General features: G+C 40.6%; 2 protein-coding genes across 4 annotated transcripts in view; one reads left to right on the top strand and one right to left on the bottom strand.

Annotated features, from left to right (window-relative positions):
• LOC124553688 (tRNA-dihydrouridine(47) synthase [NAD(P)(+)]-like) overlaps positions 1–10476 on the bottom strand; it is a 226826-nt gene extending 216350 nt beyond the window's left edge. The window contains exons 1-2 of the mRNA XM_047127588.1: positions 10229–10476; positions 9770–9915 (exon numbers count right to left, since the gene is read on the bottom strand). Coding sequence (XP_046983544.1) covers positions 9770–9915; positions 10229–10311 — 229 coding nt within the window. The 5' untranslated portion in view covers positions 10312–10476. The remainder of the gene's footprint in view (positions 1–9769; positions 9916–10228) is intronic.
• A 283-nt stretch (positions 10477–10759) lies between these two features.
• Positions 10760–12575, top strand: part of LOC124553743 — a 42186-nt gene continuing 40370 nt past the window's right edge. For all 3 annotated transcript variants that reach the window (XR_006968126.1, XR_006968127.1, XM_047127678.1), the window contains exon 1: positions 10760–11874. Coding sequence is in view for 1 of the 3 variants with exons in the window: in XM_047127678.1 (XP_046983634.1) it covers positions 10862–11874 (1013 nt within the window). In the remaining 2 variants the exon portion in view is untranslated. The remainder of the gene's footprint in view (positions 11875–12575) is intronic.

Below are 12575 nucleotides of genomic sequence, written 5' to 3'. Positions count from 1 at the left end.
GTTGTCAGAAGCCTTCTGGAAGTCTAAAAATATGAAATCATTTTGATATCCCCTGCAAAAAGTACTCATTACTTTGCAAGAATAAAACAGCTGTGTTTCGCAAGAATTATATTTTCCGAATCTGTGTTGGCTGTTCGTCAATAAATCATTTTCTTAAAGATAACTCATAATGTTTGAACACAGTACATGTTCCAAACTCCTACTGCAAATCGACTGTAGTTATACGGGTATCTAGTTCAGCAGATCTATTTCCTTTCTTGGGTACTGGAGTGACTTGAGCAACTTTCCAGTCTTTGGGTACAGATCCTTCAATGTACGACTGCTAAATATGGAGCTATTGCATCTGCATACTCAAGGAGGAGCCTGACGTATATAATCAGGACTGGAGGCCTTGCCTTTGTTAAGTGATTTTAATTGCTTTGCTGCACTGAGGATATCTACCGGGTGATCAAAAAGTCGGTATAAATTTGAAAACTGAATAAATCACGGAATAATGTAGATAGAGAGGTACAAATTGACACACATGCTTGGAATGACATGGGGTTTTACAAAAAATGTCCAACAGATGGCGCTTCATCTGGTCAGAATAGCAATAATTAGCATAACAAAGTAAGACAAAGCAAAGATGATGTTCTTTACAGGAACTGCTCAATATGTCCACCATCACTCCTCAACAGTAGCTGTACTCGAGGAATAAGGTTGTGAACAGCACTGTAAAGCATGTCTGGAGTTATGGCGAGGCATTGGCGTCCAATGTTGTCTTTCAGCATCCCTAGAGATGTTGGTCGATCACAATGCACTTGTGACTTCAGGTAATCCCAAAGCCAATAATCGCACGGACTGATGTCTGGGGACCTGGGAGGCCACGCGTGATGAAAGTGGCGGCTGAGCACACGATCATCACAAAACGATGCGTGCAAGAGATCTTTCATGCGTCTAGAAATATGGGGTGGAGCGCCATCCTGCATAAACATCGTACGTTCCAGCAGGTGTTTATCAGCCAGGCTGGGGATGATGCGATTCTGTAACATATCGGTGTACCTCTCACCCATCACGGTAGCAGTTACAAAACTAGAATCATGCATTTTCTCGAAGAAAAAAGGCCCGATAACAGTCACAACAGTTCTTGGATTTTCAGTAGCCCAAATTCTGCAGTTGTGGGCACTGACAGACCCTCGGAGCGTGAAATGAGCTTCGTCAGTCCACAACATGTTACTCAACCAATCGCCATCTTCCGCCATCTTTTGAAACACCCACACCGCAAATGCCCTCCGCTTCACTAAACCGCCAGGTAACAGTTCACGATGATGGATTTTGTACGGATGGCATCGGATGGTACACCTCAGTGCCAACCAAACAGTAGTGTACAGAATGCTGTTGCAATGTGCGACTGCACGAGCGCTGACTTCCCCGTGCATAGACGAACCCGCTACAGTCTCCATTTCGTCCTGAACTGTCTCAGCAGAATTACGGCTTGTGCTCGGTCGGCCACTACGAGGTCTATCGTCTAAACAACCCGTTGCTTCGAACTTCGTAATCATTCTCGCCACAGCTGCATTTGTCAACTGACCTTTACCCGTTCGAATCCCCTTCCTATGGCGATAGGATCGTAATGCTGAACTAGCACATTCCCCTTCTGATAATACAGCTTCACTAAAAGCGCCTTTTCAGGTAACGTCAACATGCTGCGACTGCTGGTGCATCTGATTCTCTCTCTCATTACAGCTCCTTTCATACACGACTGTCATGCGCAGTCACTGACGTTTTGCTGTCCAGCACCATCTGTCGGACATTTTGTGAACTTTTTTTTTTTTTTCCAAATAAAACCCCATGTCATTCCAAGCATGTGTGTCAATTTTTACCTCTCTATCTACATTATTCTGTGGTTTATTAAGTTTTCAAATTTATACTGACTTCTTGATCACTCGGTACTTCTAAGTTACTTATGTTGGCAGTTGTTCCCAGTTCGAATTATGGAAGTAACGCTGCTTTGTGTGTGTGTGTGTGTGTGTGTGTGTGTGTGTGTGTGTGTGTGTGTGTGTGTGTGTACGCTCGCGCGCGCGCGCCTTGGCTTGTCAAACAATAACTCCAAAAGCTAACAAGTTTTCCTTTTATAATGTGTGCCTATTGATAACTCAACATTTATGCTTTTCAGTAGTGGTCTCCTTTAATTCTGAAGTATTTACATTCTCCAAGAACGTCCCTACAACATTTATTAGTTCCTTATCAGACACGACTTTTTCAGGATTTAATGACCCGAACACTTGGTGGTATCTGCTCCCAACACTTTGCACTGGACAGTTATGTGTGGTGCAGCTTCCTCCTCATCCCATAGTCTATTCTTGGGGGCTCCTTCCTCTATACCCAGTTCTGTCCCTTGTTCAAGTCCAGGATTACAGAACTTCTGTCGGAACGTGACTTCGGCATTGTTAGCTTGCCACATTTTTGCTTTTGGATCACAGTCCAATATTCTACAGGCTGCCTCCTGATCCAATTGCACACATTGGTTTTATTGTTTGTCGCGCCTGTCCTTGCCGGACTAGTTGCTTATTCCGTGCCACTAACTTTGGAATGACCAGAGACCCACAGCAGGTTTACACTGTTGCTATCCCAAAGTCTCACAAGGGCTTTATGGCATTCTGCAACAATCTTTGATCTTGTTGAGGGGGTTGATAGAGATTTGGGAGCTGCTTGGCTGTCAGAATAAATATAGATGCTACAATTCTTGTAGTATGTATGCAAATTCTCCTCCACGCATCCTCTGATAGGAGATATTTCTGCCTGGAGCACTGCGGTCAGCTTCCCAAGAAAGACTGCTGTCTCTCTCTCTCTCTCTCTCTCTCTCTCTCTCTCTCTCTCTCTCTCTCTCTCTCTCTAGTCTAGGCCCCAGCACCTCCATGCCTTTAAGACCCATCAGTATACTAGACTATGTCTCCTGAATGGTGTCATGGTTTGTTATTCCAATCATTACACTAAAAGATTTATTGAAGCAGCTGTAAGACTATAATATGGTTAGCAAGTATTTCCCCGACCATTCCAATATTTACAACACTCTCTACATAAGTGTGAGAGAGTTATTTCCAGTTTTATACCTATATCAGGGATGGTGGTTATCACTGAAATAACAAGTTTTTGTTTACATCAGTTTTTTCCACACCGCTTTAAGCTGACTGTTCAAACGGCTCAAAATATGCAGTTTCTGAAATAACTGATTTTCAGTTTTTTTTTTTTTTTTTTTTTTTTTTTTTTTTTTTTTTTTTTTTGCTCCCATTATTTCCTGCAATAAATGTAGAAATCAAGCAGAAATTGTAAAATTTCGATTATCTCAATTTCAAGATGTTCAGAATCAAACTATTGGATTAAACAGGTAAATAAAAGAAAACTGAGTCCGTCCATCATTCGCTGCCTTTCTCGAAAAGTGATAAATGGTTGAATATTACAAAAAGATCACCAGTATTCTCCTACTGATTCTAATTTTTTTGAAACTCTCCTAACAAAATCATGTAATTAGGCATTATAGCACAATTTTGGTCATTACAAATAGTCAGTGCTAGGAGTGTAAACAGAGGTTGAAGAACTCTTGTCTTTTTTCAAGGACTACAAGCAGATAAATAAGAAATATTATGTAAACACAGGCAGCAGACCAGCTCCTTTATATTTATATTGCGAATGAATTGTTAATTTTTAATTTATTACTGTTATCATAATTTCCTTCCTCTTTTATTATTTCATAGAAATAGCAGATAAATCTTTAATCTTTTAAAGCAAATGAAGCACTGTACTTCACTGCTATGTCACATCGTAAAAATATTTCCAGACTATAATAGCAACAGTGCCATTCTGTAATACAACAGATGTGCGACAACGACAGCGAGAAACTACCGTATAGACCAGGTGGGGGCGAATCTTGTGCACTGCATGCACACATGTACCTTAAGCTATGACACACAGGAACACAGAGATCATCATCTCGGCAACGCCGTATCAATTCTTACGCCACGTGTTTGTGGCTCGTTTCTGTCAGCACCGATTGCTTTTCCCATTTTCTGTAATAACGCAACATTTGAAACCAATGCAAATTTTACGAACAAAAATTACTCCTTTTTTAAAAAAGATTTATTTAAGAACAAAAAATTTTAGAAGTGCTGCTACGGGTAATAGGTATTTTGGGTCTTTTACTCAGTTATTAGTAAAAAACAAAAAACACTTGCTATAACCGAGACCAAACAAATACCAAAAAAATACCCATTGTTAGGAGCCAAAACACCGGTATCCATTTACCGAGCGAGGTGGCGCATTGGCTAGCACACTGGACTCGCATTCGGGAGGACGACGGTTCAATCCCGCGTCCGGCCATACTGATTTAGGTTTTCCGTGATTTCCCTAAATCACTCCAGGCAAATGCCGGGATGGTTCCTTTGAAAGGGCACGCCCAACTTCCTTCCCCGTCCTTCCCCAATTCGATGAGACCGATGACATCGCTGTCTGGTCTCCTTCCTCAAACAACCCAAACCGATATCCGTTTTAAACGGACATTTTTTTTCCATCCCTAACCTATATGCCCCTGCCTCCACTGTAACCCAAAGGTATACTTGTGGCTTGTCCAGTATGGTCTTCATCCCACTAGTGGGAGTACTGCTAATTCCTGTAGTGGCTGAGCAGGCCAGTCTCTGCCCTTTGCCCTGTTCCTTATTAGCCACCTTCCATTCTACTACATTCCACCACACAGTAGCCTTATAAATTATCATAGGTCTTATTACAGTGGTGTATACTGAGGTGACAACTCATGGGATAGTTATGTGCACATATACAGATGGTGGTAATATTGCGTAAGCAAGGTACAAAAGGGCAATGCGTTGGCGAAGTTGCCAGTTGTTCTCAGGTGATACAAGTGAAAACAATTCCGACGTGATTATGGCCAAACCGTGTGTACGAACAGGCTTTGAACGTAGAATGGTAGTTGGAGCTAAATGCATAGGACATCGCATTTCAGAAATGATTGAGGAATTCAATATTCAGAGATCCACAGTGTCAAGTGTGTACTGAGACTACCAAATTGTAGGCATTACTTCTCACCGTGGCCATGGCAGTGGCCGAAAGTCTGCAGCGGCCTGTTTAAGGTGTGGCCCAGACGCACTTCCTGTCACCACTCCACCCTCTCCCTCCTTATGATGGAATCTGTTTATCCTGACTGTCTATGTAGGGTTATGTGGAACTGAGTGGTAGTGTCTAAATGTCTTTTACTTGTGTAATTTGCATCATGAATTACAAATTTTCTCAACAAACACAACCTGTTGTTGTTGTTGTTGTTGTGGTCTTCAGTCCAAAGACTGGTTTGATTCAGCTCTCCATGCTACTCTATCCTGTGCTAGTTTTTTCCATCTCCCAGTACCTACTGCAACCTACATCCTTCTGAATCTGCTTAGTGTATTCATCTCTTGGTCTCCCTCTACGATTTTTACCCTCCACGCTGCCCTCCAATACTAAATTGGTGATCCCTTGATGCCTCAGAATATGCCCTACCAACCGAACCCTTCTTCTAGTCAAGTTGTGCCACAAATTTTTCTTCTCTCCAATTCTATTCAATACCTCCTCATTAGTTGTGTGATCTACTCATATAATCTTCAGCATTCTCCTGTAGCACCACATTTCGAGTCTAAACTATTTATCATCCACGTTTCACTTTCATACATAGCTACACTCCATACAAATACTTTTAGAAACGACTTCCTGACACTTAAATCTATACTTGATGTTAATAAATTTCTCTTCTTCAGAAACGCTTTCCTTGCCATTGCCAGTCTACATTTTATATCCTCTCTAATTCGACCATCATCAGTTATTTTGCTCCCCAAATAGCAAAACTGCTTTACTCCTTTAAGTGTCTCATTTCACAATCTAATTCCCTCAGCATCACCCGAGTTAACTCGACTGCATTCCATTATCCTCGTTTTGCTTTTGTTGATGTTCATCTTATATCCTCATTTCAAGACACTGTCCATTCCGTTCAGCTGCTCTTGCAGGTCCTTTGCTGTCTGACAGAATTACAATGTCATCAGCAAACTTCAAAAGTTTTTATATCTTCTCCATGGACTTTAATTCCCACTCTGAATTTTTCTTTTGTTTCCTTTACTGCTTGCTCAATATACAGGTTGAATAATATTGGGGATAGGCTACAACCCTGTCTCACTCTCTTCCCAAACACCGCTTCCCTTTCGTGCCCCTCTACTCTTATAACTGCCTTCTGGTTTCTGTACAAATTGTAAATAGCCTTTCGTTCCCTGTATTTTACCCCTGCCACCTCCAGAATTTGAATTAGAGTATTCCAGTCAACATTATCAAGAGCTTCCTTTAAGTCTACAAATGCTATAAACATAGGTTTGCCTTTCCATAATCTATTTTCTAAGAGGAGTCGTAGGGTCAGTATTGCCTCACGTGTTCCAATATTTCTACGGAATCCAAACTGATCTTCTACCAGTTTTTCCATTCGTCTGTAAAGTATTTGTGTTAGTACTTTGCAGCCGTGGCTTATTAAACTGATAGTTCGGTAATTTTCACATCTGTCAACACCTGCTTTCTTTGGAAATGGAATTATTATATTCTTCTTGAAGTCTGAGGGTATTTCACCTGTCTCATACATCTTGCTCATTAGATGGTAAAGTTTTGTTAGGCCTGGCTCTCCCAAGGCTGTCAGTAGATCTAATGGAATGTTGTCTACTCCTGGGGCCTTGTTTTGACTTGGGTCTTTCAGTGCTCTGTCAAACTCTTCATGCAGTATCGTATCTCCTATTTCATCTTCATCTACATGCTCTTCCATTTCTATAATATTGTCCTCAAGTACATTGCCCTTGTATAGACCCTCTATGTACTCCTTCCACCTTTCTGCTTTCCCTTCTTTGCTTAGAACTAGGTTTCCATCTGAGCTCTTCATATTCATGCAAGTGGTTCTCTTTTCTCCAAAGGTCTCTTTAATTTTTCTGTAGGCAGTATATCTTGCCCCTAGTGATATGCACCTCTACATCCTTACATTTGTCCTCTAGCCATCTCTGCTTAGGCATTTTGCACTTCTTGTCAATCTCATTTTTGAAACGTTTGTATTCCTTTTTGCCTGCTTCATTTACTGCATTTTTATATTTTCTCCTTTCATCAATTAAATTCAGCATCTCTTCTGTTATCCAAGGATTTCCATTATCCCTCGTCTTTTTACCTACTTGATCCTCTGCGTCCTTCACTATTTCATCTCTCAAAGCTACCCATTCTTCTTCTACTGTATATCTTTCCCCCATCCTTGTCAATTGTTCCCTAATGCTCTCCTCTGGTTCTTTCAGTTTATCCAAGTACCATCTCCTCAAATTCCCACCTTTTTGCAGTTTCTTCAGTTTTAATCTACAGTTCATAACCAATAGATTGTGGTCCACATCTGCTCCTGGAAATATCTTACAATTTAAAACCTGGTTCCTGAATCTCTGTCTTACCATTATATAATCTCCAGGCTTCTTCTGTGTATACAACCTTCTTTTACGATTCTTGAACCAAGTGTTAGCTATGATTAAGTTATGCTCAGCGCAAAATTCTACCAGGCGGCTTCCTCTTTCATTTCTTAGCCCCAATCCATATTCACCTACTATGTTTCCTTCTCTTTCTTTTCCTACTATCGAGTTCGTCACCCATGACTATTAAATTTTTGTCTCCCTTCACTATCTGAGTAATTTCTTTTATCTCATCATACATTTCACCAATCTCTTCATCATCTGCGGAGCTAGTTGGCATATAAACTGGTACTACTGTGGTAGGTGTGGGCTTCGTATGTATCTTGGCCACAATAATGCGTTCACTATACTGTTTGTAATAGCTTACCCACAGTCCTATTTTCCTATTCATTATTAAACCTACTCCTGCATTACCCCTATTTCATTTTGTATTTATAACCCTGTATTCACCTGACCTAAGGTCTTGTTCCTCCTGCAACCGAACTTCACTAATTCCCACTATAATTAACTTTAACCTATCCATTTCCCTTTTTACATTTTCTAACCTACCTGCCCGATTAAGGGATCTGACATTCCACGCTCCGATCTGTAGAACGCCAGTTTTCTTTTCCTGATAACGACGTCCTCCTGAGTAGTCCCCACTCATAGGTCTGAACGGGGGACTATTTTACCTCCGGAATATTTTACCCAAGAGGACGCCATCATCATTTAACCATACAGTAAAGCTGCATGGCCTCAGGAAAAATTACGCATGTAGTTTCTCCTTGCTTTCAGGCAATCACAGTACCAGCACAGCAAGGCCGTTTTGGTTAGTGTTACAAGGCCAGATCAGTCAATCATCCAGACTGTTGCCCCTACAGCAACTGAAAAGGCTGCCTCCCCTTCAGGAACCACACGTTTGTCTGGCCTCTCAACAGATACTCCTCCATTGTGGTTGCACCTACGGTACGGCTATCTGTATTGCTGAGGCACGCAAGCCTCCCCACCAATGGCAAGGTCCATGGTTCATGGACCAAACATTTGCAAATCTAAATGCATTCCTAAAACGTAAATCAACTACCAAGCTGCTCAGTAAATTGAGGAGGTGGTAGCAGCATCAAGAACAAGGAATTCATGTTGCAGATATGTGTCTACACCTTGAGAAAGGTTTTCACTGTGTGAACATTACTATCCTACATGATAAGCTATAAAACAGTGGCACAAGAGGCGCTGCTTCTAACTTAATCAACTACTGAGTAACTGGAAACAGCTTGTCATCCTTAAACAGAAAATGGTGTTCAAAAACTAAAATTACAATTGTAAAATATGATGTGCCACATTGTTCAGTATTGAGTCCTCTTCTGTTTTTTATTTATGTGAATGGCACTCAGTACTGTCCTGTAAGCTCCACAGTAATTATGTATGGAGATGATATTATTATTATTATTATTATTATTGTGGTTGTAAGAACACATGTACTGTATATTAAAAAAAACTGTACAACAACATATATTCTCACTGTCTTCAGTACAATACTATTATTAAAGGAAAAAATTACACACACAAACACAGACACACTATGAAAATTATCCACATTATACAAGATTAAAATTAACCAATGCACTGCTAGGTATAGTTATCACTATTATGCTTCAGCTTAAGAAATTTCTTCTAAAAAACTCTTCCTACTCATTACAAGAAAATCATTGTTACAAGCAAAGTAAGAACTATTCTGAAAAAAAAAGTAAATAGTAACAAATAATCTATTTAAAAACTGACATATTTTACCATGTGACGATAAGATGTTCATTCACTGAAATATGTTAAATGACTTAGTATTGGCCATGGCGCGTAACTATATTTGTTTATATACCTGTGCAAAGCTCTTTAGTGGATTAAGCACTTCTGAAGATGTCACGTACTTGCCCAAAACCAGTAATGTGAATATATATATAAGTAATGGTAATATGATAAATTATTACACACACCATTTACCCCATGTTTAACCTCATCTGACGTAGTGCTGTGTTGCATATCATGAAATGTTTTTGTACATCTGCAATGAATTGTTAGACGATCAATAAAATATTATTATTATTATTGTGTTTGAGGGAGCTAACGAGGGGCAGAGGAGTCGTGTCAGCATCAACTATCACATTATATGTGTGCGACATATTAATTCACATTTTGTACATTGCCATGTGCTTGTCCTTTTTAAAAAAAAAAAGAAAAGAAAAAAAGGTAATCCAGAGTAACTATTAATAAATAAACTATGACCAGCAAAAACAGACATGGCCTACCTTTGCGATTCTTTTTCTGTTCTTTGCTCCAACGTGCCTTCTTCTGTGGAGGCTGATTATCTTCATTTTCAGCTGGCTTCTCTCCATTCTCATTTTCGGTTTTCTCCACCTGAACTGCAACCATCTCGCGATCAGATGTCACGTACCTGGCACATCAAATGAAAGTCATTGGACTAGTTAAACTCTAAAAATGGTTCAAATGGCTCTGAGCACTATGGGACTTAACATCTGTGGTCATCAGTCCCCTAGAACTTAGAACTACTTAAACCTAACTAACCTAAGGACATCACACACATCCATGCCCGAGGCAGGATTCGAACCTGCGACCTTAGCGGTCACGCGGTTCCAGACTGAAGCGCCTAGAACCGCACGGCCTCACCAGCCGGCTAGTTAAACTCTGAATGAGTTACAAAATATCCCTTCCTCGGTATTATTTCTATATGGTATAATATGACTCACTCTTTTTTTATAAGAAGAACTCCGCCTTTGCTTTTTCCATTAACTTCAGCTGGTAAGTCCACGGCGACAGCAGTGCTAGCCATCTCTGAGAAGAGGAACCTTAGCTTGTACCACAACAGAATGTCACGAACTAAAACTGCGAAGACGCTACCCAAAACCACGCCACGAGGAAGTATTTTACAAAGCCAACTTCCTTTCAATATTGTTTACATCCATACACACTTCACCCTGTCGTGGTCTTTGCCATTACGCAGATAATCATTGGTTATCAATTCTCTTATGGATAGCCAACATTCCCGCGAAAAGAAGCAAACCAGAAAACACTGTTTCAGTAATAAAATTAAGTAATTGCCTTCGTGCAGTTCTTATATTCGTCAACCTTATCGACAAATAAAATAATGCGAGCTTCATTGGCCAAAGAAGTCACTAAACCCGTATAACCTATGCAGTATGTAGCATAATTAGATTGGCAGCGGCAAAGGGTGCAATAGCTGTGTTGCTCGATTGTCATTTGGTTCTCACTCAGTTTTTTTGTGTATGTTAGAACAGGGACGTAGTAAAATATCGATTTTTTATGGACAGAAACAGTTACTAATAATAAGTTCGTAAATTTCTTTGCTCGTTCTCCCAGACATGAGTACTGAGAAAGTCGGTTATTATTTTAATGAAGATTGCCGTCTGTTCTTGTCGAAATTTAAAGACAAGGGCTCCTTACAATTTGACGCTTTCGCTGCTGTATGGCAAGAAATGAAGTTTTCTTTCGTCCTGACACAGTGGAAATATTTGGGTGAGGTGCAAGAGATTGTGGAGGAATACTTAAAAGTTTGCAAGAGGATTTGGCTGAAGTCGGAAACAGTGGAGGAACGTGTTTGTGGTCTGTACTTACTGCGAGCAATTTATCTTAAACAACCTGCAGCACGGTACATGAAGATCAGCTTGTCGCACGATGATTGGCAGTGTCTGAAACATTTTTTGTACTTAATAAAGGATTTTCAGCAAAATGAAACTAGGTATGTACTACAAGAATTGTTCGAATTGAACGCATTTGTCTTCAGTGTACCCGACTGTACGCTGGCAGAAGGCAAAGAAGACGTTGGCTTCTTAGAGTCTCTGGGGACTCAGTTTACTAAAGTACATACGCAATACAGAGCGATGTTCTCGGCGTTGGAGCAAGAAAATAAGGAATACAATGAACAGAGAAGAGCGTGTCTGCGAGTTTATCCGGAACTCAGTTCGTTCTCAAATGCCGAAACTGATAGTTTGGTTGAACAGCTTATGGAAAGATTGACGGTGTTCGAAGATGAAGTCAGCAAAGTAGGGGTTGATTTTAATGAAGCGAATGTGACTGTCATTGAAGACGTGGAAAGGAGGACATCGATGAAAAGAAAGAGGATTTCATATCGGGTGAAAGCGGTTGGTGATTGCTGCGAAACTGAAGAAAGCAGTGAGAGTGGAGACGACAGCAATATTTTAGATATGCCACAACTTCATTCCGAAGACAGCGATGAAGGAGTGGAAGACGAAGAGACGTGTGACGTTCCTATAGCCCGTCGCGTGGATAAAGGTGACGTTCATATGAGCGACTTCGAGTTGTCTGTTACTTCAGAGGACGACGAAGGATCGTCGAAATGCACCACAGCTACAGGGTATGTGAAAACGTGTTAACAGCCGTATGTAATAAGAGTGCAGTACTATTTCAAACCCCTCCGATTTCCATAGCGCACGCGAAATTTTTTTGCAAGATGCTTCGTACCATCGTATTTATTTTAAATAACTGTTGCGTTACAATTTGTTGTCAATTGAAGAAACATAAACATTCTTTATATGAAAGCAACAGAGAACACACTCGTGATTAGAAGCTGTAAATGAGTGAATATTTAGTTACCACAGTGACAGAAATTATTAGAGGCCAATTTCATTTCTATTTGGTACCGTTCCCACACGTGTTGGCAGTAGGAAATACGGAAGCGTCCGATCCCGCCCGTCTGTTTTGATCCATGACGTCACAAATATGGCGGAAACAAAAACAAACACACACACTTTCTACAAGAAGCCTAATGACACTAACGGGACAAGCGCGGGAAATGGGGTGTTTTGGGTGGGGGGCAAACTAAATATAAACTAATTTAGACGCCTTGCGTAGCTACAACGTGTAAGTGAAGACAGCCATGCATGAATACCCACCCACCTCCCCAGGGGTCGTGGGACTAGTGTAGCAGGGGATACAACCCGTCGGCTTTGGACAATGACGTCACAAGCCGCCAAACGAGAAGCGATTCTTCTTAGTGTTGTAGCTCCCTTCAGTAGCTGATAAGTGTTTTTTGGCTTTTTAAAAAAAAAAATCTCA

This window comes from Schistocerca americana, chromosome 11 (genome assembly GCF_021461395.2).
Source record: "Schistocerca americana isolate TAMUIC-IGC-003095 chromosome 11, iqSchAmer2.1, whole genome shotgun sequence".
NCBI classification, from domain to species: domain Eukaryota; kingdom Metazoa; phylum Arthropoda; class Insecta; order Orthoptera; family Acrididae; genus Schistocerca; species Schistocerca americana.
The sequence above is the reverse complement of the archived record's forward strand: the minus strand, read 5'-3'. Positions and strand labels throughout refer to the sequence as shown.